The 27,186-nt window shown below is 35.9% G+C and overlaps 1 protein-coding gene across 4 annotated transcripts in view; it reads left to right on the top strand.

The window, feature by feature from the left end:
- LOC150099869 (stAR-related lipid transfer protein 7, mitochondrial-like) overlaps nucleotides 1–14,728 on the top strand; it is a 172,119-nt gene extending 157,391 nt beyond the window's left edge. For all 4 annotated transcript variants that reach the window (XM_090403776.1, XM_090403774.1, XM_090403773.1 and 1 more), the window contains one exon: nucleotides 14,529–14,728. In XM_090403776.1, the coding sequence (XP_090259902.1) occupies nucleotides 14,529–14,677 (149 nt within the window). In that variant the 3' untranslated portion in view covers nucleotides 14,678–14,728. The remainder of the gene's footprint in view (nucleotides 1–14,528) is intronic.
- The last annotated feature ends 12,458 nt before the right edge of the window (nucleotides 14,729–27,186 follow it).

Below are 27,186 nucleotides of genomic sequence, written 5' to 3'. Positions count from 1 at the left end.
TAGGGACTGTTTGGATATCAGCACGTGTGCTAAAAGAGTGCTCAGCTGAACTGGCTATTCCTTTGACCAGGTTGTTAATATGACTCTCGGAAGAGGAAAGATTCTGCAGGAATGGAAAGAATGTATGGTAATTCCATTGCATAAGGGTGGTCGAAAGCCCGATGTATCCAACTATCGATCAATTAGTATCTCGGGAGTGGTGGTAAAGATTTCGGAAAAATTGGTTAGGGCCTACATTTAGAAATGGGTTGAGTAAATCTTACTTTGCAATTAACAACATGGGTTTACTAAGGGAAGGTCATGTTTTAGCAACTTGCTCACATTCTATAACAATGTTACCATTGAACTAGACAAGGGTAAGAATGGATACCTCATGATACTTTTGAATTTTGCTAAGGCTTTTGACAGAAAATACAGCATGGTAGACTGTTGCATAAAATGGAGAATATGGGTTTGGGTTATAGAATATTAGCATGGATAAGAGGATGGCTGACTGACATATATCAAAACGGGGATGTGAGTTGGCAAGGTTTAAGGTTTTCCCTTGTCCCCTCTGGTCATGACAAGAAGCTTTAGGTCGAGACTATAGAGGTTTCCCTGCACGGGAAGCCATTGCATGCTTTGTCCATCCTGGAAGAGCGGAGATACCTCTGTATCGTGTTCACCCCAAAGGGAACGTCTTCTATCCTAGAAGCTGAGATCGCTTCTTTGAGGAAAGCTCCTCGCAAGCCCCAGCAAAATACTGTTTCTCCTTTCCCACTATCCCAAATGGACATGGCTATCTGTTCAGCCATGAGATCATGGCTCTAACTGTCGCCTGACACCTCTACTGCATATTTCCACGTGAGGGTGAAGGATGGCAGGCTTGGGGTTCCATCACTTAGATGGCTGATCCCACGCCTGCGGCTATCCAGAATCACGAAGTTAGAACTATCTTCTTCCCCTATCTGCAAAGAGGCTTTCTATAGCCCATTAATACAAGAAGACTTTAGACTGGCTAAAGGCTGGTCCCATTATCAAGATATCTTAATTGAGTAAGCACCCGCAGAACACAAGAGATGGGCATCTCTGCTGCACTGTTCTGTAGATGGTGCTCCTTTAAAAGAGTCATATCTGGTGCCTCCTCAGCATAATTGGGTAAGGGATGGCACCAGACTCCTCCTCGGGTTCGGGTATATTGACCTTATCAGGAGGAGGATCAATGCCCTGCCCATTCGAGCCCGCACAGCTCGATGGGGTAGTGATGACTCAAACTGTAGGACTGGCTGCCACTACAGTGAGACATTGTCTCATATCGCCCAGTGTTGCTTCTGCACCTATGCGGTCCACGTGCAGAGGAATGATGCCGTGGTCTCCATTCTGAACAGCTGCTTAAAGAACAAAGGTTGGAAGACTGCGGTGGAACCACATTATAGGACCTCCACGGGTTTGCGTAAGCCAGACTTAGTGATTAAAAGAGATGGTGATGTTTGGGGAGTTAATGTCCAGGTGGTGTGAACACGGTGCCCACTAGCCTATGGCCATAATAATAAGGTAAACTATTATAAGAATAACCAAGATCTAGTTAGTAAGATACGAGAAAAGCATGGGGTAACTCCGAGGCTTACCAGCACCACCATCTCTTTACATGGCATATGGAGCCAAATAGCTATAAGGACTTAAAACAGCTTGGGCTTACGCAGAAGGATATAAAAGTTCAGAGAATGACTACAATGATAACTAGAACAGGCATAGGGTAAAACACTTGTAAAGGCTTAGGCCTATATCAAGTCTGGACGTGATGTACGGTAGTACTGTCCATAACCAGTACAAAGATTAATAAAAAAAATTAAATTAAAATAAAAATAAAATAAGTGGTGTGTACCACAAGGATCTGTGCTTGGTCCACTGTTATTCAATCTATACATTAATGATATTGAGAAGGATTTGACAAGTGACATACAGCTATTTGCTATGATGCAAAGATAGGTAGGACAATCAGGAATGCTGCTGATATGCAGTACTTTCAGAATGATTTCAATAAGTTGGAACTGTGGGCATGGGAAAATGGATTGAGATAAGGATGTCATTTTGTCTTTTTACATGGCTTTGATAAGACCTCACTTGGACTATTGTGCACAGGTCTGGTCTCCTGGCTTCCATTGTGATTCTGATACAGTGGAGAAAGTGCAAAGGAGAGTGTTAAAAATGATATCAGGTTTATGGAATACTGATTATGAAGTCAGATTGAGAATTTGTAGACTGCAGACAAAAGAGCAAACAGAAGAAAGAGAGGGTGATATGATTGAGACTTACAAACTTCTGAAAGGGTCATACAGGATTTCAATTTATGGAGGGTGGGGAAAGGATAAGAAGGCATCCTTGGAAGCTAAGAAGGGGGTGAGGGCTAGATTTTTCTCTCACAGGGGGTGGTGCATGGTTGGAATGGATTGCCATTGGATGTTGTGAGTGCAAGCAGCGTGAATGAATTCAAGAATAAGTATGATGACTGGTGTGTGTGTGTAGTATGTGGCCTCTCTCGATGAGTCCCTGACTCCCTGGAGGTCTCTCTTAATAATAATAAAATCTGTAGTGCTGTTCTCAATTGGACATTCCACAGGCTCAGAAATACTTCTGTTTCAAGAGATTTCAAAAATCATGGACAGCCTTGGGCTGTTTTAACTTCCAGACTAGTGTAATAGATGTATAAGCTGCAGTAGCTGTCTCAGACATTGCCAGTGAGATGATGGCCTTCACCAATAATGTAATTTTATTGGGAGCAAGATTAAAAACTAACGATTGTGAATCCTAAATATACTCTAAATCAGTGTTTCTCAACCTGTGGTCTGCGATGATGGGACAGGTGGTCTGTATATCTTCAGAAGTGCTAAGTGATACTTGGACAAAGTGTGTTGTGAGTTAACCCCAGTATTTATATCTTTTTTCAGAAATGTTTCTTAGAACTTTGAAAAGAAAAGCAAATAAAACAGGTGATGCCAACCCTAATTGTGATACACGTATTGTAACAGCGAGTAAATCTGATACTATTAAAGTAGAAGAAACAAGCAGTTCAAAGAAAAAATACAATAGGAAATATAACAGTTCATATTTGGAATTCGGGTTTACTTGGTTTGGAAATGAAAGTGAACAGAAACCTCAATGTGTTTTGTAAATTAAAGATACCAAGAAATTATATATACTTGGTTTAATCCTTAATCCAAATGTAAACAAACAAGTTTGCACCTGAACTATTTTCAGGACTGGGGCAACTCGTATATAGAAGCTTATGACTTCACATCACTTTCCTTAGTATCCCATAATGCAAAGCACATATCCTTACAGGCATGTATAATGCTATGCATTATGGGAAGGGTCACTACTTTGACTGGCTTTGACCTTTATTGAGGTCTCATTAGTAGAAGCCAGACTCAGAGCTGATTCCAAGGTTGAAATAATGCAAAAGTCATATTTTCATAATGAGTTGCCAAAGGTGTCACCCCTTATTGTTAAAATACTCTGGATTAGAGATATTTGTTGAAAGTTTTTCCACTTGGCTATACTATAAATTAAAGATACCAAGAAATTATATAATTGGTTTAATCCTTTATCCAAGTGTAAGCAGACAGGTTTGCACCTGAACTATTTTCAGGACTGGGGCAATTGCATTACTTCAACCTTAGTATCACCTCTGGGTCTGGCTCCCATTGATGAGACCTCAATAAAAGTCAAAACCGGTCTCTGGGTAGTGACCCTCCCATAATAATGCATAGCATTATACACACCCATAAGAATATGTGCTTTGCATTATGGGATACTGAGGCAAGTGATGTGGTGAAGTCATAAGCTTCTATATATACGAGTTGCCCCAGTCCTGAAAATAGTTCAGGTGCAAACTTGTTTGCTTATACTTGGATAAAGGATTAAACCAAATATATATTTCTTGGTATCTTTAATTTATAGCATAACCAAGTGGAAAAACTTCCAGCAATGTGTTTTGTGTTATGCAGTGTCATTGAACGAGTGCATGAAACCTGCGAAACTTCGATGACGTTTAGAAACTAAACATTGTGATGTGAAAAATAAGCCAATTGAATTTTTTCAGCGATGCTTAGGGACATTAAATCATGGGAAAGATGTAGTTTTGGCCATGAGTTTGATTAATAGCAAGGCACTGGAAACATCCTGTCTCTTAAGCTTGTGCATAGCAAAAACAGAGAACCTCATTTTGTCAGGGAAAATTTACTACTTCTAACAAAAAAATGTGGTAAAAACTATGTTTCGCAACAAGTAGGTTTGATTCCTCTTTCAAATGACACTATCATTTGCAGAATTCATGATATGGCAAATGACATAGAATCTCAGTTAATCGAAAGAGTTAAGAAGAGCCCTTAATATGCGCTACAAATGATGCGCAATTAATATGCTACGTAATATATGTGCATGATAACAGCATTCGTGACGATGTTCTGTTTTGTAGAACTTTGTCATCCCGAGCAACTGGAGAAGAAATATTTCACACTCTCAATAATTACATAATACATAAAGGGATCCAGTGGGAAAAAAATGTATGGGCTTCTGTTCAGATGGAACTCATGCCCTTACATGCAGGCATAGTGGGATTGTTTCTAAGGTCAAGAAAGTAGCTCCAGATATGAATTGGATACATTGTTTCATACATAGGGAAGCGGTAGCCTCCAAGGGAATGCCACCAGAATTTATAACTGTGCCATACAACGCTGTAAAACGAGTTAATTTTTTTAAAGCTCGACCATTAAATAGCAGGTTATTTTCAGTACTCTGCGATGAAATGGGCAATGAATATATACAACTTTTGCTTCATTCTGAAATTCACTGGCTTTCCAGGGGCAAAGTACTAACAAGGTAATTTCAATTAAGGCATGAAGTTTTATTGTTTGTAAATGAATGTAATTCTGATTTTGCATCACTCCTTGTTGACGAAGCAGGGTTATCAACCCTATCCTATCTTTCAGACATTTTTTCGACAGGAGAAATTCTTTAACTGTTCTTTTGATGCTGCCTATTTGATGGATTAGTTATGTAAAAGACAGACAATTTGCACCTTTTCCAACATTGGAATCCTTTTTAGTGGAAAATTATATTTTTGTTGATTGAGTTTCTGGAAAGGATTTGTGACCACCTCAAAACTCTGAAACAGAATTTGGAAACATATTTTACGAATAACTTTTATAAGAAATTTCTGTGGGTTTGGGATCCATTTCAGGCTTACAGTCACAAGAATGACCTTTTGTTATCGAAAAAAGAATAGTTAATTGAGCTTTCAAGTGTCAGTGGACTTAAAATGCAATTCCTTGATCTTGGCTAGATTCTGGATCTCACCTTCAGTGAGAAGTGAATTTCCTAAATTATCTGAAGAAGTATTGAAAATCATCATGTAGTTTTCTACAACCTATCTTTGTGAGAAAGGATTTTCATCATTCCTTCAAAAAAAAAAAAAATACAGAAATCTTCTTAGTGTGTGTGTGTCGATCTTCGACTGAAGATCCGATATCGAATCAGATATCCAGCAACTCTGCAAGGGCCGAGAAGCTCACCCATCTCATTAAAAGTAAGTAGTAACAATTATATATTATTTATTTGTTTAATAAAAATTAAAACTGTTTATTGATGATACACTTTTAGTCGTTTACTTCCAATTTAATTGTTTCCGTATGTATTCAAAACATGCTTTTAGATTTATTATGCTATAAATGACAGTTTTTTTTCAAATGTTAGTAATCCCCCACATAGGTGTTTAAAAAAATTACATAACTTAGTGGTCTGTAGAATTGTTTTAGGCATTTTACTGGTCCTTGGCCTTAGAAAGGTTGAGAAATGCTGCTCTAAATCATTTCAAATCTTCAGCTTTTTTTTTCCCTTATTATTGAGAAAACAATGGGCAGATACTTTATACAAAATTCAAAACATTAAAATTTGCTATTTTTAAGGAACACCCAAATGTACAATCTATTCCAAAGAAGGGTGACAAATCCTTACCATCAAACAACCACCCCATCTCAAAGCAGAGAAAGTACATTATACTTGCCAAGAAGTTATATTCTTGTTTATTCCTTTATCCAAGTGTTAACAAAGTTAATGCTTGAGGCATCATCATGACTATGCTACTTGTATTATTATTATTTATTATTAAACAAGGCCTCATGGAGTCAAAGACTCATCCAGGAGGTCCTTTTATCTCACCATACCGGGTCTTAAACACATTCAAACTCCTTGCAGACACCACACTCTCAGGCAAGGCATTCCAATCATTCACAACTCTGCACAAAAAAAAACCTGCCTCTCACTCCCCTACTCACACCCTCTTTATACAGTTTCCAGGGATGACCTCTGGTTCTCCACTGATCTCCCACTATTCTCTGTAGAACTTCTCCACCATTGATCCTATAACAACCCCTTACCAACTTGTAGGTCTCTATCATATCTCCCCTCTTCCTTCTCTCCACTAGACTCTGCAAATTACATGTTTTCAATCTTTCCTCATACTCGACATTCCAGAGGTCAGAAACTACCTTAGTCAGTCGCCTTTGGACCCTTTCCAGCATCTCTTCATCCTTCTGAAAACCAGGTGACCAAATCTGGGCACAATAGTCCATGTGTGGCCTAATCAAAGCTTTATACAATGGAACAAGAATCTCCCTACTTCTACACGTCAGTGTCCTCCTCATCATTCCCAGAAGTCTTTGTGTTGTCTTCACAATTTTGGCGATGTGTCCCCTAAATTTTAGATCCTTATCCACTATCACTCCCAGATCTCTTATTTCCTCTACTTCCAACAATATATTCTCACCAAGCATAAATTCTGCATCCCATCTTTGTTTTCCAAATTTTAAAACCTTACATTTTGCAACATTGAACTCACATCCCCATTTGCTTGCCCAATCACTCAATTTATTCAAGTCTTCTTGCAAGGCCACAACATCTTCACTACTCTTTATGGTTCGTCCCAATTTTGCATCATCTGCAAACAACTGAATATCTCCATCCAAATCTTCGCCAATATCATTAATATACAAGTTAAATAGTAATGGCCCTAAAACAGATCCCTGAGGCACTCCACTAGTGACTTTCCTTTTCCTGGATATTGCACCCCCATACACAACTTGTTGATACCTATCAGATAGCCAGTCTCCAATCCAATGCACTAATCTAATATCCAACCCCATCTGCTCTAGTTTGCCTGTCAACTTATCATGAGGTACTCTATCAAAAGCTTTTGCAAAATCCAAGTATATTACTGTGTATCCTTCTCCTCTGTCCAAGGAAGCAGTCACTTTATTGTAATAAGTAAGTAGATTACTAAAACACGACCTCCCTTTAGCAAATCCATGCTGTCCATCAAAGATTATACCATTGTTGTCAACCCAACTCTGGATCCTAGTTCTCACAAGCTTCTCCAACAACTTAACCACAACACCTGACACACAGATAGGCCTATAGTTTGATGCTTGAGTTCGATCACCTCCTTTATGAAGTGGCACAATCTTGCCCTCCTTCCACTTTTAGGGACTTGACCAAGTGCAAGACTCGTATTAAAAAAATATGTCAAGACAGGTGTCAACTCTCTGGCACATTCCTTCAGAATACGCGGTGATATATTATCAAGTCCCACAGCCTTATTTACATCTAGTTTACTCAACTCCCCAAACACCTCTTGCTCACTTACAGTCTGTCTCTCCTCCCCATCATCAACTGCTCTTAATCTCTCCATGAAGTCACATTCACAAGATTGAAAGATCTTTATGAACTGCTCATTAAGTATCTCCACCACACATTCTGCAACAGCTGTCTTTATACCATTTCCTCCAATCAATGTCATCCTTCCACAATCATTCTTTCTTTTGCTGGCTACATATCGAAAGAACTCCCTAGGATTATTTTTAGCTTCATTAGCTAACTGCTGTTCATACCTCTCTTTAGCTACTCTCACCAACCAAGTCACTCTCCTTGCCTGGTCTTTGTAGAACTCATGAAATTGGTTACTTCCACTTCTCTTATGCTGCCTCCACAATGCCCTTTTTCTCTGTATTGCATGCTTAATCTCTTTATTCATCCATCTCACACCTACCTTATTTAACCTTCTCACCCGTGGTATACATTTAGACATTGCATCCACTAAATATTTTTTGAAAATCCCCCAAGCTGCATTGATCTCTTTTCCAGCTAACTCCTCATTCCATGCTACACCTGCAAGCTGTCTCCTGAGCTCTTCATAATCACCCCCCTTGTAGTTCCACATATACCCTTTTTTCACAGGGGTCCTTGCACTGCTGGCAACCACCCAAGTAATCACCTCATGGTCACTTTCACCAATTGGTGGATGATTTGATACCTCATTGATAATTACATCCTCCGATGAGATGACCAAATCCAAGACCCTTAATCCTCTTGTGCCCTCTGTTACATACTGTCTGAGGTAGTTATCCCTCAAAAACTCAAGAAACTCATTTTCTTTACGTCCAGTTGCTATCTCTTCATTCCAGTCTATATTGCCATAATTAAAATCACCCATAATGATCACCCTTTTCTTATTTGCTTGGCTTATTTGACTATACATTTCACTATCACCACCATCCACATTACCAGGTCTATAACAACATCCCACCAAGTATTTGATTCTATTCACCTCTATCTCACACCATACTGCCTCAAGACCACTGGCCCCATTTCCCTCTTGCATCTCTACCTTGTATGGACATAACTCTTTCTCTATCATCAATAGCACTCCCCCTCCCTTTTTACCCCTTCTATCCACGAAACACATCATACCTTTCCATCTCTATTCCTGTCAGGATGTCATCCTCATCTAACCATGTCTCACTTATTCCGACAATCTCTGGGTGCACAGATGCAATTAGTGCAACCATTTCATCCGCCTTGTTTCTTATACTTCTAGCATTGGTATACAAACACAACAACTTATTTCTGGATCTACAGCTAGTTCCACTGATACCACTCACTCGATGTGATCTCTCCATGCTGGACTGGGGCCATTTCCCTTTCTGCTTCTTCATTTTAGAACCCTTTGGAATTCCATCTGTTTCCTTTTGATCCCTGATCATCCCATTACTTTCCTGCCTACAAATGCTCTCACCTCCTCTTGGAGCATCCACCTTTCTCACGCTGTGTATCCCTGTCCACCCTGAGCCTCCCCATTTCCCTGCTCCTCTTGCACACCCATTCTCTCATTTTCTATACTCATACCACTCACTTCCCCACTCCTTCAATCTCTCCTGTCTTACTCTCCTGCTCTTCCACATCACTCCCCCTCTCGATCTGATTCATTCTCTCTATTCACTTCTCCACTTTCCAGCAGCAGTCTCTCCAAGCGACTCACACCATAACCACTCAAATGCAGTCCATCGCTCCCATACAGCTCACTTCGTCCCTCAAACTCATTCCACACATTAACAAACTGTACTCCCATCTCCTCACACATTTCAGCCAGAATATCATTCATAATCCTTGCTCTCCGCCTCATTTCACCACAATCATACCTAGGCAACACACTGACCACCCTTCCTGTCACACTATTCTGCTTTATCTTTCCAAGCAGTCTCCTGCCATTCATTTTGACATGCTTTGTTCTCTCTCAAATCATTTCTGCCAATTAATACAATTAACTCTTTTGCTCGTTCCCGCCTCATATTCAATGCCTCAATCACTCTACTCATTTTACCGCCTGGAAAACATACCTTGTGCATTTTATCCTCTAGCACACCTTTAATAATGGAATCGCCATACAACGCCACTCGCTCATCTTTTGTTAACTCTTTCATGCCATCATGATTTATTTTAATAGTTTTGACCTGAATTCTCTTAATTTCATTCCGCATCCATTTCATTTCTTGCTTCATCCAATCCAATTCACCTTCCGAACCTCGTGACAAATTCACTCTATCATTAAATCTTTCTAGCTTTTTAACTCTCGACCCCCTCTTCTCACTTTCCCTCTCATTCATCCTTCTATGTTTCCGTACTTTCGGTCCAACATACGTCCAACTTTCACTATCATTCTTCTCACTTTTACTGTCATTCATCCTTCTTTGGTTCAGTACTTTCGTTCCAACATGCGTCCAACTTTCGCCATCATTCATTCTTTCGATTTTTTTTACTTGGGATTTCTGCATCATGCCATTTCTACTTTCATTCGTTCTCTCAATTTCGTTTCTTTCCGCCTCACTTTCGTCCCTTTTAACATCCGTTATGGTTGCCAAATCACTCTTTTTCTTTTTTCCTGATTTTTTAACATTTTTTCGCCTGTCTTTCTCGCCATCCTTCTCTTTCAAATGTGCACTCGCGACACAATCGGTACTAGCACTTTATGTCATCAACTTCATATTTGCATTCCTCGTTCAGGTCACATTTCGCACACACCCTTCTTCCATCCGCACTAAACATCCACAAATCATTTATGTAATCGAAGGAATACATATAACAGACCTCACACTTAACGAACCGACTGAAATCCAAATTAAAATCATGGAATGACAATGCTGCCGCCATTTTTTTTTTTCTCTGCAGGTTACTAGGTCTAATATTAACGTTTTCGTATTTAGTTTAAGCAAGAAAAAAACCCCACACTAATAATATCGGTAGCGTACAACGTTTACAGCCGCCCTTACTTAAACAATTACGCATATATACTTAATTATTCCTAGTAAAACTTATCTGAATCAGGAGCTCTTCAAAACATGTCCGTAGCGCTTGACCCACTAGTGCCCTCTATACGACTTCAAATGAGATGCCTAAGTATCTGATAATGCAAAGCACACTTCCTTTTCAAAGTGCACTTTGAAGATACTTCAAGCACAAACTTTATTTGTTTACACTTGGATAAATGATAAAACAAAAATATAATTTCTTGGCAAGTATAACTTTACCAAGTGAAAAAACTCTACAGCTATTCTGATCCAGAGTATTTTAATAATAATTTGATACACTTTTCACTACTTGTATATGAGAAATGCCTGGGTCTGGCTCTCACTATTGAGACTTCAATAAAGATTGAAAATGGTCCAAGTAGTAACTACTTAATGCATAGCATTATGCACTTCCAGAAGGAAGTGTGGTTTGTATTATGGAATGCTTATGAAGCTTTCTCTGTATACAGTAGTGAATAAATTAATCCGAACAGCCGAATTTTGGTTTGGTTTTTGTTTCAGTTCACTATTTTGGTTGAGTGCTGCATGTTTCATAAATTAAAGATACCAAGAAATTATATACTTGGTTTAATCCTTTATCCAAGTGTAAGCAAACAAAGTTTGCTCCTTAAGTATTTTCAGGACTTAAGTATTTTCAGTATTTTCACAACTCATATATAGAAGCTAATAACTTCCCATCACTTGCCTTAGTATGTATCTAGTGGTGAGTGATAAGGGGCTCGCGCGAGCCCTTTGTTAAATTTTTCTCAAATTTGCGAGCTCCTTGTTCTTCTTGTTTTATTTTTTCAAAAAAAAACAAAACAAACTTTTTTTTTAAACATATTAAGATACGGTAACCTGACAAAAATGAGTCTATTCGGCAGTGCATAGATTATTTGGAATTATGGTTTCAACTCCTCTATAACGAATGTGCCCAACTTTGAAAATAAAATAAGCGCATGTACTTATTTTATTTTCAAAGTTGAAACCATAATTCCAAATAATCTATACACTGCCGAATAGACTAATTTTTGTCAGGTTACTGTATCTTAATATGTTTCAAAAAAAGTTTTTTTTTTTTTTTTTGAAAAAATAAAAAAGTAAACATGCGCTATTTTATTTTATACAATTGGCTATCAGAAGGGAGAATGATAACGATAGCCAGTTGTATGGTAAAACTAGTAGCCAATCAAATGTTTTATAAAAGATTATAAAATATTTCATTCTTATTATATTTTGATAGTTAAAAATGTTTTTCTTATTTAAGATAAATTAACACAGTTGATTGTGTGCAAATATTTCATGTTTAGATCATGAAATATTTGTTTATAAATGATAGCCTTTAGAGGTTGATTGTCCTCTAATACTTCTTGATTGGAATTTGTACACAAGCTGTATTAATAAAAGTTTTTGTGTGAAATATGGCTTTTTTTTTTTTTTTTGCTCGACGATGCGAGCCCTTTGTTAAAATTTCCATGGCTCACCAGTGGGAGCCAGATCCATTGATGAGACTTTAATGCATGTTTTAACTTACAACATTACTGACCTAAGTGGTGAAGCAAAAGCTTTCATATTCTCTGTTATCTTGAGAGAAGCTGTGAGTGGAGAAAACTTTATGAGCTAATTGCTCGCTCTGAGTGGGCTTTGAGATTAGTCCTCAGTATTGTAGTTTAGGATGGCGTTTGGTCTTTTATGTTTGAAATAATCCATTGCATCATAATCTGCAGCCAGTTGGATCAGTTTGTTAGGGTGGACAGATGCTTTTGAGAAGAATTTGGGTTGGTATAGTCTGCATAAAAGTGTAAATATAGGGGACATGTGTGTCGTGATGAAGTTGCACAGTTCGTACGAACCATGGGGCATTCAGAATCATTCCGAGACATTTGTTTTGCACACGTAACTTAAGAATATTAGTACTGGCGGTATGACTCCAGGCCGGAGAAGCATAGTTGAGTATTGGACGAACCATCAGTTTATATATATGAGTAGTTTGATTCTGGTGCTGAAAGTCAGTTTTCTGTCTAATAGTACGCCAAGATATTTGATCTCAGTTAGCCATGGGATTTTTGTGTTGAATAGGAGGACATCTTCTTTACGAAGCATTGTTCTTCTAGAGAATAGGACGGCTACGCTCTTCTGAGGATTCACTTGGAGTCACCATTTGGCGAAATATTGTTCAATTAGCAATAGGTTTTCTTGCAGTTTCTTGATGGCTAGATGCAGCTTTAAAGATCTGGCCAATATCGCTGTATCATCTGTGTATAGGGCTTTGATTGATGAACAATGGATTGTGCGGGATATCACACAAGTATATAGAATCGGTGCTAGTAAGGATCCTTGTGGAACTCCATGTCTTAACTGTCTCAACAATGTTTATTAATAGTATTGTACATTTTTAATAGTGTAAATAAGTTGAAATTTGTAGTGTTTTATTAATTTTATGTAGCTATAAAATGAATATATCTCCAAGAAAGCATTCAAAAATATGTACCCTTCCTCAGTACACATTCATGACTCAAAGACAAACTGAAGAGGTTTAGGGAGACAGGTACCTTTTCTCCTGACAGAAAAGGAAACACATAGCTATGGTTAGGTTGATGGTTAATACTGCATGTTAAGCAGAGAGCTTAATATTATGAAACTATAGCCAATGCATAATATTTTCTTTTACTATGAGTTTACAGAGATGTAAAACCTATAGCAAATTAACGGCATGCATAGATCAAGAGAAAGATGGTCTGTTGATCTTTTTCAAGTGCTGGAGGTTGTGGGGTAAATGAAATGAAAGGGTTTTCTATGTTAACAGTTCAACTATACATGGACATTGGGAAATTGTTCATGTTACTGCAAGTTTAGCTGAAATAGGAGATTGATGGATGTCATTTTGCTGGACAGTACCCATAGAAATATCTGCAGAAATCAATCCTCTTTGAGACATTTGCCAGAGAAAGGCAAAACAAGCATGATCAGTTAACCAGACTGCTCTCTTTTGGACAGCATCAAGTATTTTTAGAAGTTTTTGGTGTACCACTGCAAATGTGAGAGCAGTATTCAGAGGTTGGACAGACTTGGAATTTATAGAAAATTGAAAAGAAATGTCTTAAAGGGAAAAACAACAAAAAAGCTAAGGATGTTATAGAATCACTTATAGCAGGGTTTCTCAAACTTTTTCTACGACGGAACACTTCACAAATCCTGAAATGTTCACAGAACACCTCGATTAGTTTGTAATGTATTAATTGGTAATGTTTACCATAATGTTTTCCTGAGTATGCAAGATTCTAGGTTTTTCACACCTTGTAACAGAGATAATTGATGGCATGCACTTTTTTTATCCATCTCACTTTAGGCAAAGAAGGGGGGGGGGCTATCGCACTTTTTTTTTTAATGAAACACACCACACACGAGGCCTCAAAACCTATTGTCTACACAGGACAGTGCCATAAAATATTAATGTTGTATTTTCAGAAACAAGAATCCTTAATGTCTTTAATTTTATTTGAGTACTGCTAATAGATTTCATGGTGAAGTATTCTTTATCATCTTGCACTAGAACTTGTACGGATCATAATTTGCTATAGTGAAAATTGACAATGATCATACTAGATTCCAAATAACATGTAATGCTGCAGCCATAATACAATTTACTCTTACTCAGGGACTACAGGAATAGTTCAGTTATAAAAGAAATTCACTATATATATATGTGCCTGAAAAGCTTTGATGAGCAATTTTCGTACAAGAGAGTTCAGTATATTTAGTTTAAATGCAATGAGTAATGTTGCTTTGAATTGTTAATTTTATTATATGTATAATTCAAAAAATCTACCAAACTATTCAACTTTCTCTGCTTCCCCCCCCCCCCCCCAGGTGTTCCAGATTTTGTAGAGAAACTCCACCAGGCCGCTAAAGAACTAAATAAGCAATCATGGTTTCAATCACAGTCATTATCTCACACAACTGTTGGTAAAGACAAAACTGAATGTACTTCGAGTGATGTACAATATGCTTTTGCATAGTTAACCATTAGTGGCACTGTAATTTTTTTTTTTTAAATAAATTGTAAAAGTGTGTAAAGCTTTAAAATTTTTCTTGTGTCAAATGAGCTGGTAATGACCATTTATAATACAATCACTGAATGCACAAAATCAAACAATTTTTGAAAAGAGAAAGATACACTTATTATAAAAAATCTCAAGTGCAGTTCAAACTGAGTTATAGTATTAAGACAGGTAACTGACAATGGCAAATGCCCAATATACAATGTCCCTTGTAAGAAAGAGATCATAAACCCGTTGTCTAAATTAGACACAAAAAAAAATCTCATGGCCCTGGAGGCATTATCTAAAGTAATGGAGAAAAGCATCAATTCCCAACTCCTACTCTACCTTGAAGGTACCCAGCTATTAAACGACCATCAGTACGGATTCCATCGATGCCGATCAACAGGAGATCTACTCTCATATATCACCCATCTCTGGACAAATGCCATGGAGAAATTTGGCAAATCCCAAGTGGTTGCACTTGATATCTCTAAAGCCTTCGACTCTGTCACAAAGGCTTACTAAGCAAACTCCTACCATTTGGACTGTCTCAGGACTTCTGCAGATGGATTGCCAGCTTCCTGTCTGGACAAACACTGTGTGATGGTAGATGGCTCCCTATCCTCTCACCATCCAACTAATGCTGGGGTCCCACAAGGTTCGGTTCTCTCACCAATCCTCTGTATATCAATGACCTACTTCAGTTGACCTCCAACCCAATACACAATTTTTGCAGATGACAGCACATTGCATTCCTTTCATTTGATAAACCCTACTCTACACAACCTCAATTCAAAATACTGCCCTTAATTCTGACCTCCAAGCCATCCTCCAATGGGGCTCAGATTACATTGTCAACTTCAACATTAGTACAACCCAGTTCTGTCTTATTTCTCACAAAAAAAAAACAATTTTCTCCCACAGTATTATTTTTAACACTCAAATTCCCAGACAAGATGAGATTTCTCTTCTTGGAATTACCCTGACCTCTCCTGGCATAAACACGTCACAACCATTGCATCTTCAGCTTCCAAAAAAAACTAGGATTTCTCTTTCACTCACGATGTTACTTCACCTCTAAACGGCTGTTAACAACCTTATACAAATCACAAATCTGCCCAGCTATCGAATACTCTTCTCACATTTGGAGTGGGCTCCTAAAAGCTCCCTCAAAATGCTTGACTCAATACAGAGGAGAACAATTAGATTGATAAATGACCCATCTCTTATCAACTTGCTCCCTTCACTTTCACATAGATGTTTGGTCTCTGCAATTTGTATATTCTATAAATATTTCCATGGCAAATGTTCATCTGAAACAGCATCAATAATTCCCCCACTCTGTACTAAGCCCATTGGAACATGTACAACTGCTGCCCAACATCCTTTCACAGTACACCTTGAAACCCACAGAACAAGTTTCTTTTCCTCATCCTGCTATGTGGAACAGTCTTCCACCTGATGTATTTCCCAAGGAATACAATATATATAGGCTTTTTAATTAAATGTGAACAAGTTTCTCCTTCCCCAACCTACTACCTGCATATGATACTAACGCACTATAGGTTGATCAGTCAACCTCTCGTATATGGGCCCAACATAAAAAAAAAAAAAGGGGGGGGGTTCACAAATAAAACTCTACTAAAAAAATGCAGCTAACATGCTGTGTATATGAAAAGCTGTAAAATGGGGCTCTCCATCACTGAAAGGACATTATATATATGGCGCAGCAAGTTCCTGCATGAACTACTGCCTGGCATGAACATGTTACATATCACAACTACTCACTGATAGAGCCAAAGTCTTTATGGTATACCAGCCACACAAGTTATTTTTGTGGGTGCCATGTCATAATTTCATTTTTTGAAATCCAGTTAGTTCAATATATTTTAATTCACTAACTTAAAGACTAGAATTAAGAGGCTCAGTTAACAGAGTAAGAAATAATTTAACAAAAAAAAAACAAACCCATAATATACAAACATGTGCTCCAATGAACAACATTCATTTTTAGTTGGGAAAGTAATTTTATTGTTGTATATGGCATGTGTATCCAATAAGCAAAAAGTGCTTTCTCTCTCTCTCTTTTTTAATTTTTTTTTTTTTAAACTCAAATGTTAATGGACTCATGGTCTTGTATAACTACTATTTACGTTGATACCTTGCACTTTAATTAATGGCATGGTAGTTGATTGTTGGCATTTTGCATATGTAAACTTTGGATATGAAAGGACTAAAATCCTTTGAATATAAACTCAGCAAAAATACTGAAGATTATCTGAAAAACTTCTGTGCTCAGTGAATGATTCTTTGCATTCATTACTTCTAATTATATACCATCTCAGTTCTGATGAAGTCCTGATATCTTTACCTTCAAAAAATGCACAAGTATGTCAAATTAATAAATTTCATTTAGTTATATTAGAAGAGCTGCTCCATTATCAAAAACAGCTTTGCTGTCAGAATAAAGTTTTTAAAATTTCTTTGTTTACCAGCATAATTAGGGACTTTATCTTCATGTTTGGTACAACCTGAAGGTATTCAAATACAAAATTGGATGCACTGCTTTTTACCATGTGATGAAAACTCATCTAACAAACATATGCTGGTGTCCAAAAGCTAAGGATGAACTACATTTTTACCTGTATATGAAAAAATTTTCATAACTACAGCCAAATGTGGATAAATTTATTGCCAGCATACTACCAACTTATATTACACAAAAAAGATGTTATAAATTTTATACAAATTAAATCACAATACATTTTTGGCAAAAGTTAAAATTTTCCTAAGGATATAGTTAAGGAATTAATGTTGTGCAGAGAGATATTTCAGTATGGAACATGTCCACCCCGAACTGCGATACAGCTCTCACAGTGTTATACCATCCTTAGCACCAAGTGATTCAGGAGTTCATGAGGCAAACTGGCCCACTCCTCCTCCAGAGCAATAATAAGGCTTTGTTTTCTGGAGGGGAATTTCGCAGCAATACATCTCCCTATTGCTTCCCAAAAGTGTTTGGAGTGTTTCTGGGGAGCGTACAGGCCTCTCAATTTAATTAATATCCTGGGTCTCCAGAAGTATCTCCACTGCTTGTGTAAGATATATGTCATTGTCATCCATAAAACTTAATTCCAGCATCTGTTAAGCATAATGCCTCTCGACACCATGACCCCAGCATCTATCCCTTTCAAGAACATTCTCATGATGGTAAGCAACCACTTTCACACCAGATCAAGTGTCATCTAGAATCAAAAGAAAGACTAAAATGACTCATATGTGAATAGTACATTAGCCCATTGCTTTCTTCAATTTTTATGGATACAACATTATTGAAAACGTGCTGTATGATGAGCTGTGGATAAAAGCGATGTAGACTACAGGAAGGAAGACTGAAGACCTTTGGACGTATAGGCCTACTTGTAGCAGACATCTTGCCACAGTTTGTCGAGATATCCGCGTACGTGTGCCTGAATGAAGCCAACTTGCAAGCTGACTGCCATGGTGTGTCAATTATGTTTTGTGTTATAACCAAAAATCTGCCTTCATGTTTTGTGATAGAGCAAGGACGACCTTTCAGCAAATGTTTGGAACACATTCCATTGGTTTAAAATGCTGCCCAGAGCCTGGATACAATATTATTTGCGATTCTAAACTCTCTAGCAATATCAGTAATTCTGGGGGCCTTCAAGCTTTTCAATAATTCTTCCCAGTGTGAAATCATCTAGATGATGTCTTTGAGACATTACAAGATATCCAAGTTTACAACTTTATTCCTTCATGAAAAAAGCTTCCTTAAAACACAATTTGCTCAGCGTAGCCTTTTTATCCTGTTGAGTGCTACCATGTGATCCCCTTTGCACACATAATTCTAAAATTTGAATGCATACCCACTTTCTACTTGAAATCATCAGTTATACAAATTGCCACGAGCTGATTCGTCTGAATTTGTGGTTGTAATCTTCAGAAATAGTGTTTGTCCTTAAGTTTTGAGCACCATTAGAAAATCAAACCTGTCAGTTCAAGTGCAGAAAAATTATTAAAAGATAAACCAGACAGCATATCATATAAAAACACACATCTGAAATTTAAAATCATCCACATCGTATATTTTATTGTATATATTTGCTTATCTTGCATGTAAAAAACAGCAGTAAGAATAATAAACTAAATAATTTAAAAAATGTTCAAAGGGAAGGCTCCACTGGATAAGATCAAGAGTTTTTGCAGCAGTCATGTCTGAATAGGTGACTAATTGGTTAGCAGAATCTCTGCTTTCCAATCAAGCAGGCTATACATTTGAATTCCACACGGATGTTTGTGATTTTCTTTATGTAGATTATTTTCACATCAACTGGTGTAAAACCACCACCCTGATTAGCAGAAATGAATTGCATTGAAAAAAGCTACTTCCTGTAACCCCTAGAGAGCGCGTCCCCTGGGTGGCAGATAGGGGAGCCCACCATGTGTGTGTGTACGTGTGCGTGTGTGTATATATATATATATATATATATATATATATATATATATGGTGGGGTGGTCCGAATATACTGAATAAGGACTCGTGGACCAACAGGGCCAATCATCTTGATTGTAAGGGAAGCGGCACTCCCATGGACCCCTAGCTGGATCTATCCTCTCCTTCTTCTACTTTGAGGAAGACCCACTTACTTTAATCTTTCCTATAAGGCCTTATCAGCCAACTCTTCTTACTTTATGACCCTTGTGCTATTAGAGTATTCGAGGGCCATGGGGTCTTTTCATTTCTGGCCTTACAACTATGTCCTCTCTATAAACCTTACTATATTTCTTCTATAATCTACCCTTTCCCCTTCAATATACCCTATTCCTCCTATGGGTTCAAATTCGGAAGAAGGCAAGTTCAGAAGCCTTAAGGTAGCAGCCCTACCACTGAACTATTCCATCATCAGGCTAGTCCCCTGACATGGAGAACATAACCATACTTGTAAGCTGACAGAAAAAGACAATCGGATTGAATCTATGGGAAACGACCCTGGAATGGAAAAGGGAAAACAAAAATGGAAATGACAAAATGTAATACACATAGCAAACTGGAATGTAAGAGGAATAGCATATAAAGAAATAGAATTAGACCAGTTATTAAATGAAAGAAATTTTAAAATAGCAGTAATCACTGAAACAAAAAAGAAATTAAAAGGAACTATGAGAACTGAAAATTTTAATGTGATATACAGTGGAGTCGACAGAGACCAAAGAGCACAAGCAGGAGTCATGATTTGGATTCATAACTCCCTTTCAAAACAGTTAAAACATTATAAATTATGGAATGAAAGAATAATAGAAGCTAGAATAAAAATAGATAGAGGCTATTTAACAATAATTGGTTTATATGCCCCAAAGAAGGAAGAGAACAGGATAATATTGATTTTTATAATCAACTACAAAACATATATAATAAAATAAATAAAAATGATTACATAATTTTAGCAGGTGACTTAAATGCAAGAATTGGAAACACGAAAATTAATAATAATATAGGAACACATGGAGAACAACAGAAATGGTAAAAAATTGATCGACTTTGTAGTTTATAATAACCTAAAAATAATGAATTCCTTCTATAAACATAAAGACATACATAAATATACTAGGGCAGCAAGAGAATGGAAATCAATATTAGATTACTTCATATTAAATGAAAAGACATCAAAATTTTCGCTAGATGTTAGAGTTCACAGAGGATATGAAATAAGCAGTGACCACTTCCTTGTTAAAATAAAATTAAGATTACCACCTAAATGGCTACAAGTAACAAGAACAAAGAAAAATTGAAACATTTGTTTATAAAACTAGACTATTGAATGACACAAATGTACAATGGCTATATGAACAAAGAATCAACCAGTATCTAGATAAAATAAAACACAATGAAGAAATAGAAATAGAATGGCTTAATATAAAAACAATACTAAATGCAGCAGCAAATGAAAGACCAAAAAATTCAATAAAAGAAAAAAACTGAAGATCTGGGATGATACAATCAAAGAAATAATCAAAAAGAAAAAAGAAGCCTATCACAAATGGTTAAGCAGTAAAAGATTGGAAGATGAAATAGAATATAAAAGAATAAGAGCCATAGCTAAAAGAGAAGTCAGAAAAAGACAGAGAATCATGGAATAAATTTGTTTTCTAATTTAGAACATGATTTATATAAAATAAGACCCAATGTATATAAGATTTTGAAACACCTAAATGCAGATACCAAAGAAAACATAAAATTAAACACTGAATTGAAATTAGAAGAATTTCTAAATTACTACACAGAACTGTGGACAGACAAATATTTTAAAAAAGACAACTGGCAAACAATTAACGAAAATGAAAAGGAAATAACTGAAGAAGAATTAGAAATCAGCCTGAAAGAAACAAGAAACGGAAAATCACCTGGAGAAGATAAGCTAGGTTCAGAACTATATAAATACGCAGGAACAAGATTCAAAGGAAGACTCTTATTATTTTTAAATAAAATTTACTCAACTGGTATCCCCCCAATAGAATGGAAAAAAGCAATTGTGATTCCTATCTTTAAGAAAGGTAATAGAGATGACCCTAAAAACTATAGAGGTATCAATATACTAAATTCATGTTACAAAATATACAGCAGAATCTTAAATAACAAACTAATGAAATATTCCGAAAACTTTATTCTAGAGGTACAAAACGGATTTAGAAAAGGACGATCATGTATAGACCCAGCCTTCTGCCTAAAATTAATAATAGAGAAAAGAAGAGAATATAATTTAGAAACACATATTGCATTTATTGACTTTGAAAAAGCATTTGACAAAGTTAAAAGAAACATATTATTTAACATATTAAAAGAAAGACAAATACTAAATAATATCCTAAAAGCTGTCACAAGTATATATGAAAATCATCAAATACAAATAAGATTAAATCATGAGCTATCATATACAAGAGAGATAAACCAAGGGGTCCGACAGGGATGTCCCCTCTCAGCAACTCTTTTTAATATCTACTTAAATGAAATAATAATAAAATGGAGTAAAAATTTACATCAAGGAATTAAACTTTCACCTACAGTTAACTTAAACACTGTCCTTTTTGCAGACGACCAAATAATAATTACAAATTCTGATGATAACTTACAGAAAGCTATTTTAAATCTAAATGAGATATCCAAAGATTATGGTATGATAATATCAACAGAAAAATCAAAAACTATGGCCTTTAAAGGACAAGATCCAGCAAGAACTAAAATAGTATTAGATAACAAGATCTTAGAACAGGTGAATTCATGTAACTACCTAGGATGTATGATCACTTATGAAAATGAAAAAGATATAAACATAAAAATTGCAAAATATTTAAAAATAACAGGAGTAATTAACTCTATATTTAAACCAAACCTAGTTCAAAAACAAACCAGGCTAAAAGTATACAATACATTAGCCCTACCGGTCTTAATGTATGGAAGCGAAATCTGGACAATAAAACAAAAAGATTAACAGCAGCAGAAATGAAGTTTATGCGAAAAACTGCAAAGTATACCCTATTTGATCACAAAAGAAACGAAGATATTATGAAAGAATTAAACCAAGAACCAGTAATTGAAAAAATTAAAAAATATAAACATAGATGGATGGAACACGTTCAAAGAATGAAAACAGAAAGATCACCAAAACAAGCCTTAAAGTATAAGCCATTAGGAAAAAGAAAACCAGGACGTCCTCTTAAACGATTCAACGATGACTTCTAAGGCTGGAACAGGCCATACTAGGCCTAAATCCTTGATACGTATGATGATGATGATGATGATGAAAGCTACTTCCTTCGTCTATAATTGAAATTATAAACGAGTGGATGGCAGGATACGAAAACATTTCCACTCAATTGCTTGTTTTTCCACATGTAGAAATGAGCACCATGAATTAACAAATGTGTAGAGAGAAGGTTCCACTTGTTAAGATCAAGAGTTTTTACATATCATCTGTTGAATTTGTTTCTGGGATCCAGTATGGTTTTATATAGCACAGTTTGACTGCAGTTTCAGTTTCTCTATAAAAAAGAAGTAACTGTTAGTGGGATTATCTGTAATCTTTTCAATGATTAATTCCCCCCCCCCCCCCACACACACACACTTGGATTACTTTTAGGAGGTCCAGTTTGGAGAAGAATATTGTCCACAGGGGCGAACTTAGGCATGGGCTTCAGCCCAGGGCCCCGCTCAATCAAAGGGCCCCCTTCATGGTCAAAAAAATAAAAATAAAAAACAATTTAAATTACAAATTTAAGAAAAAATAAATTATCCAAAATTTTTTCATACCTAGGTAACGTTAACATCGTTAATTTGTAACATTAGTGGATTTGAATTAAATATCAAATATCGATGTTTTAAATGACAGTAAATAGTAAATATGGCTCTGTCTTCTATCGCCTCTGTTGGTAAAATCAAAATATACTTGGTCGTTTGTCAATTATGCAAATAATATAGCAACATCGGAATGGGAGTACAAGTCTAGCTCATCCAGCTCATCTAAAACTTGTTAGCTTAGCGTAGCTCTCACATATATACTTTCTGCTCTCACCGTTTTGAGGTTATGTATAGTACAGTATAGTTGAATATTAAATAGTCATTTGTTCGGTGAAGTGTGCTGTTCAGGTGTTTCGTTTCTTCACTGGTAAGTATCGGCAAAGTTTACTAAATACTAAATAATTATACGTTAAACAACTTAATATGGTGGTGGATTTTTTTTTTTATTTCTTTTCAGATTAAATAAATACCTAAAAAATGTCTAGTAGAAAATATAAAAGCAGAGCTGAAAAACGAAAAATACAATTAAATAGAGAAAAAGAAAGAAGAATGTGCCAAAATTTCAAATTTTTTGTATTGGAAAATAAAAATAAAAATCTAAACGATATAGGTGCAGTAATAAGCGAAAGAGAGAGCTTAACTGAAGAGAAACAGAAAAAACAACAAAATGTATATAACAATAATGAAGAATTACTAGGACTAAAATCACAAGCGAGAACCTGTTGACGGACATTCAGTATCAGATAAAAATATACAAGAGACCTAGACAAAAATATACAAGAGACCTAGACGATGACCAGCTCTCTGAAGTCTCTGTTGCTGTTTTGCAAGACGATAAAGAGGCAGAAGAGGCTTTAAAAAATGCAGAGTTGCTTGCTAAATATGTTGATGTAGGTGTGTGGCCTACACAGCTAAATGATAATTTTATTAATCACTGTCTCTCACATGAAATGACTTATTTACAAAATAAAGATACAAAAAATATATATCCAGTTTCAACAAGGTATTACAAAGAACAAAACAGATCATTTTCAAATAAGTTCTTTGCGAAAAAAATTAAAAATGGTCAATTACTGGAAAGGTCTTGGTTGTGCTATTCTACCAGTATGGGAAGTGTTTTTTTGTCTAGTGTGCAAACTTTTCTCTGAAATCCCTTCTCAATACACAACCGGATTCTCTGACTGGAAACATATAGGACCATGTTTAGAAAGTCACGAAAATTCTAACGAACATAGGAAATCATTGTTAGTATGGTTAACACGTAAAGAAAATAAGTCTGTTATTGACACACAGTTGCAGGAGCAACTAAGAAAAGATACAGAATATTACCACAATGTCCTAAAACGTTATTGCAGTTGTGAAATATTTAAGTGTAAGAGGCTTAGCATTCAGAGGTCACGAGGAAATATTTGGCTCTCCGCACAATGGTAATTTTATGGAGGCTCTGGAATTACTAGCAGAGTTCGATCCATTCATGCACAAACATATCCAACAACAAGAACTGTGACCAAAGCCTTTCACTTCGTACTTATCAAAAACAGTTTATGAACAAATAATAGATTATGGGAAAAAAAGTAATAAAAAGAATTATAGCTGAAATAAATAGTGACAATGCAAAGTACTACTCAATTGTGATGGACTCGACACAAGATTTGTCCCACAATAACCAACTAGCTATTATAGTATGATATTGTTTTGAGGGAAAAGTGTATGAAAGATGTGCATCTTTCATCAAAATTTGTAGTTACATTGGCCTATCTTTATTCAATTCCTTACAAGAATTTCTAGAAAAAAATGGACTGCAATTGGATAATTGTAGAGGACAGTCTTTTGCCAACGTGGCAAATATGTCCGGCCGATACAATGGTGTGCAAGCATATCTCAAACAAAAAAATAAATATGCTGATTATGTGCTGCGTGCTGTGCATTCCCTAAATCTAGTTGGAGGAGAAGCGATTAAAGTTGCAACTCAAACTGTGAACTTTTTTGGAATAGTGTAACAAATATATGTTTTCTTTTCTGCATCTACTCATAGGTGGGAGCTTCTAAATCATGAAACAAAACTAAAATTTTCGATAAAAGGTTTAAGCCAGACTAGATGGTCTTGTCACTATGATGCTGTTAGAGCTTTAAAAAATAGTTACGGTGATATGAACATATTAAAAACATTTAGTGACAATATAGATGAGAAACTTGATTTTCGAAGAGAGTCACAGAAATTATATAATGATTTGGCGAAACTTGAAACTGCGATTTTAACTGTTTTTTGGGAAGAAATTTTAGAGAGATTCAATTTAGTTAACAAAAAATTTCAGACCCCAGGCTTAGACATGTGAAGGTGAGAAATTCATTACGTCATTAGAAGTGCTCGTGAGCAACTTACGAGAACAATCAGATCAGAAACTAAACGAATACGAGGAGACAGCCAAAAAATTAAGTACTAGTGTGGAAAAAGAATACAGTGATTTAAAAAAGAGACGTATTACTTCAAAATTTTCGGAAAAATCTACAGAGAGAGTTTCGCTACATGAAGCAGAAAAATTTAAATGGGATACGCTGCTATACGTTGCATTAGATAAGTTGATTATGGATTTAAACAGAAGAGGCCTTATCTACAGGGAATTAGCAAAAGATCCAAATTTTTAATTGATTTGCAAGACATTAATATCGAAAATATTGACTTGGAAAGTGCACATAATGTTATTGATTATTATTCTGATGATATAGATGAACATTTAGTCAATGAATGCATTCAGTTAAAATCCTACTTACAGACTAAGCCAGACTCATATGACTCATGCGGTGATATATTCAAGCTAATTTATGAAAAGAAACTTGATGTTTTTCCGAATTGCTATACAATCTTAAAAATTTTTTTGACCTTGCCAATCACCAGCTGTGAGGCAGAGCGATCCTTCTCCAGGATGTCCTATATAGAAAACAAATGTAGGACAACAATGACGAATGAAAGATTAAATTATTTATCAATTCTTTCCATAAACTGTGATTTAACCAAAGAATTACAATGTGATGATCAAATAAAAGAATCTGCAAATGCAGAAGAGTTACTCTTTAAATGTCTTTGTCCCATGTCATCGAGTGGGACAAAAGCTGTTCCCCTTACTTAGAGGAAGATTACCATTCAAGAATGTTCAAAGAAGCAGCCACAGTCGCCCGTTCTACTGTGAACCTTAACAGAAATCAAGGCCTAATACTCCCAGAGATATGGAAAACCCTAATCAGAACCTTGAAAACGGAAGAAATGAACTTTAATACAAACTACAGAAAGTTCCTCAGCAACAGCTAGCTGATCTTGTACACGCGATACGTGTTTCACTCACGTTCGATACTATTTTATTTGTAATTATTCTAGTCAGTTTTGCAGTTACGCATAATTATGAGAGTGTTTAAACCTATATGTAAGTGCCCTGAAGAAGCCAACAGATAAGTGTGGCGAAACTAGTTGGTTCAGTTAATTAATAAAATTGATCAACACTTGATCGGTCAACCAAATATTATTATTTACTTATTTATTTATTCTTTAAATGTCTTTTTAATGTATTAAAAACACTTAAATAAAACATTCCAGGAGTTATATAATGTATTTTATTTTTAAGAATAAGCATTCTTTTTTTTTTCTTAGTCTTTATTCTTGACATGAAAATTTTTTTTTTGTTTGTTATTAAAAGTAATACCTAATATATTTTATTTATGTTTGATGTTTGTTATGTATACAAAATCTTTTTTTCATTATAACCGTATATAAAAGTTTGTATATCCAAGTGCATCAAATAAAATAAAAAAAGTTCTTCAATGTCTGTTGGCTATAATTTTTTCTATTAAAAAAGGATTAAAAAAAAAAAGTTTTTCAACAAAATGGCAAATGAGTTGCCACAACTAACCCAAACTTGGGTTAATTTTGGTTAATTGGATAGGCCCCCAAAGTTAACGGTCCGTCACTGATTGTCCATAATGTAACTGAATTTTCACTGTGACTTTGTAGATCTCAAAGAATTTGAGGTCATATTAATAAATTCATTACTATGCAAAGAGAAGCTACTCAAATATTAGTGCATTAATCAGTGCCTTCAGCTAGTCAGTTTCCATTATTTTTTATTATTTTTGAAGGAAATTTTTATATTTTTATCACGAGAAGAAATCAGAAATG

Source organism: Typopeltis vanoorti, chromosome 14 (assembly GCF_054136105.1).
Source record: "Typopeltis vanoorti isolate ZY-2024b chromosome 14, IOZ_Tvanoo_1.0, whole genome shotgun sequence".
In the NCBI taxonomy this organism is placed as follows: Eukaryota; Metazoa; Arthropoda; class Arachnida; order Uropygi; family Thelyphonidae; genus Typopeltis; species Typopeltis vanoorti.
This window is presented reverse-complemented; position numbering and strand designations above follow the sequence as displayed.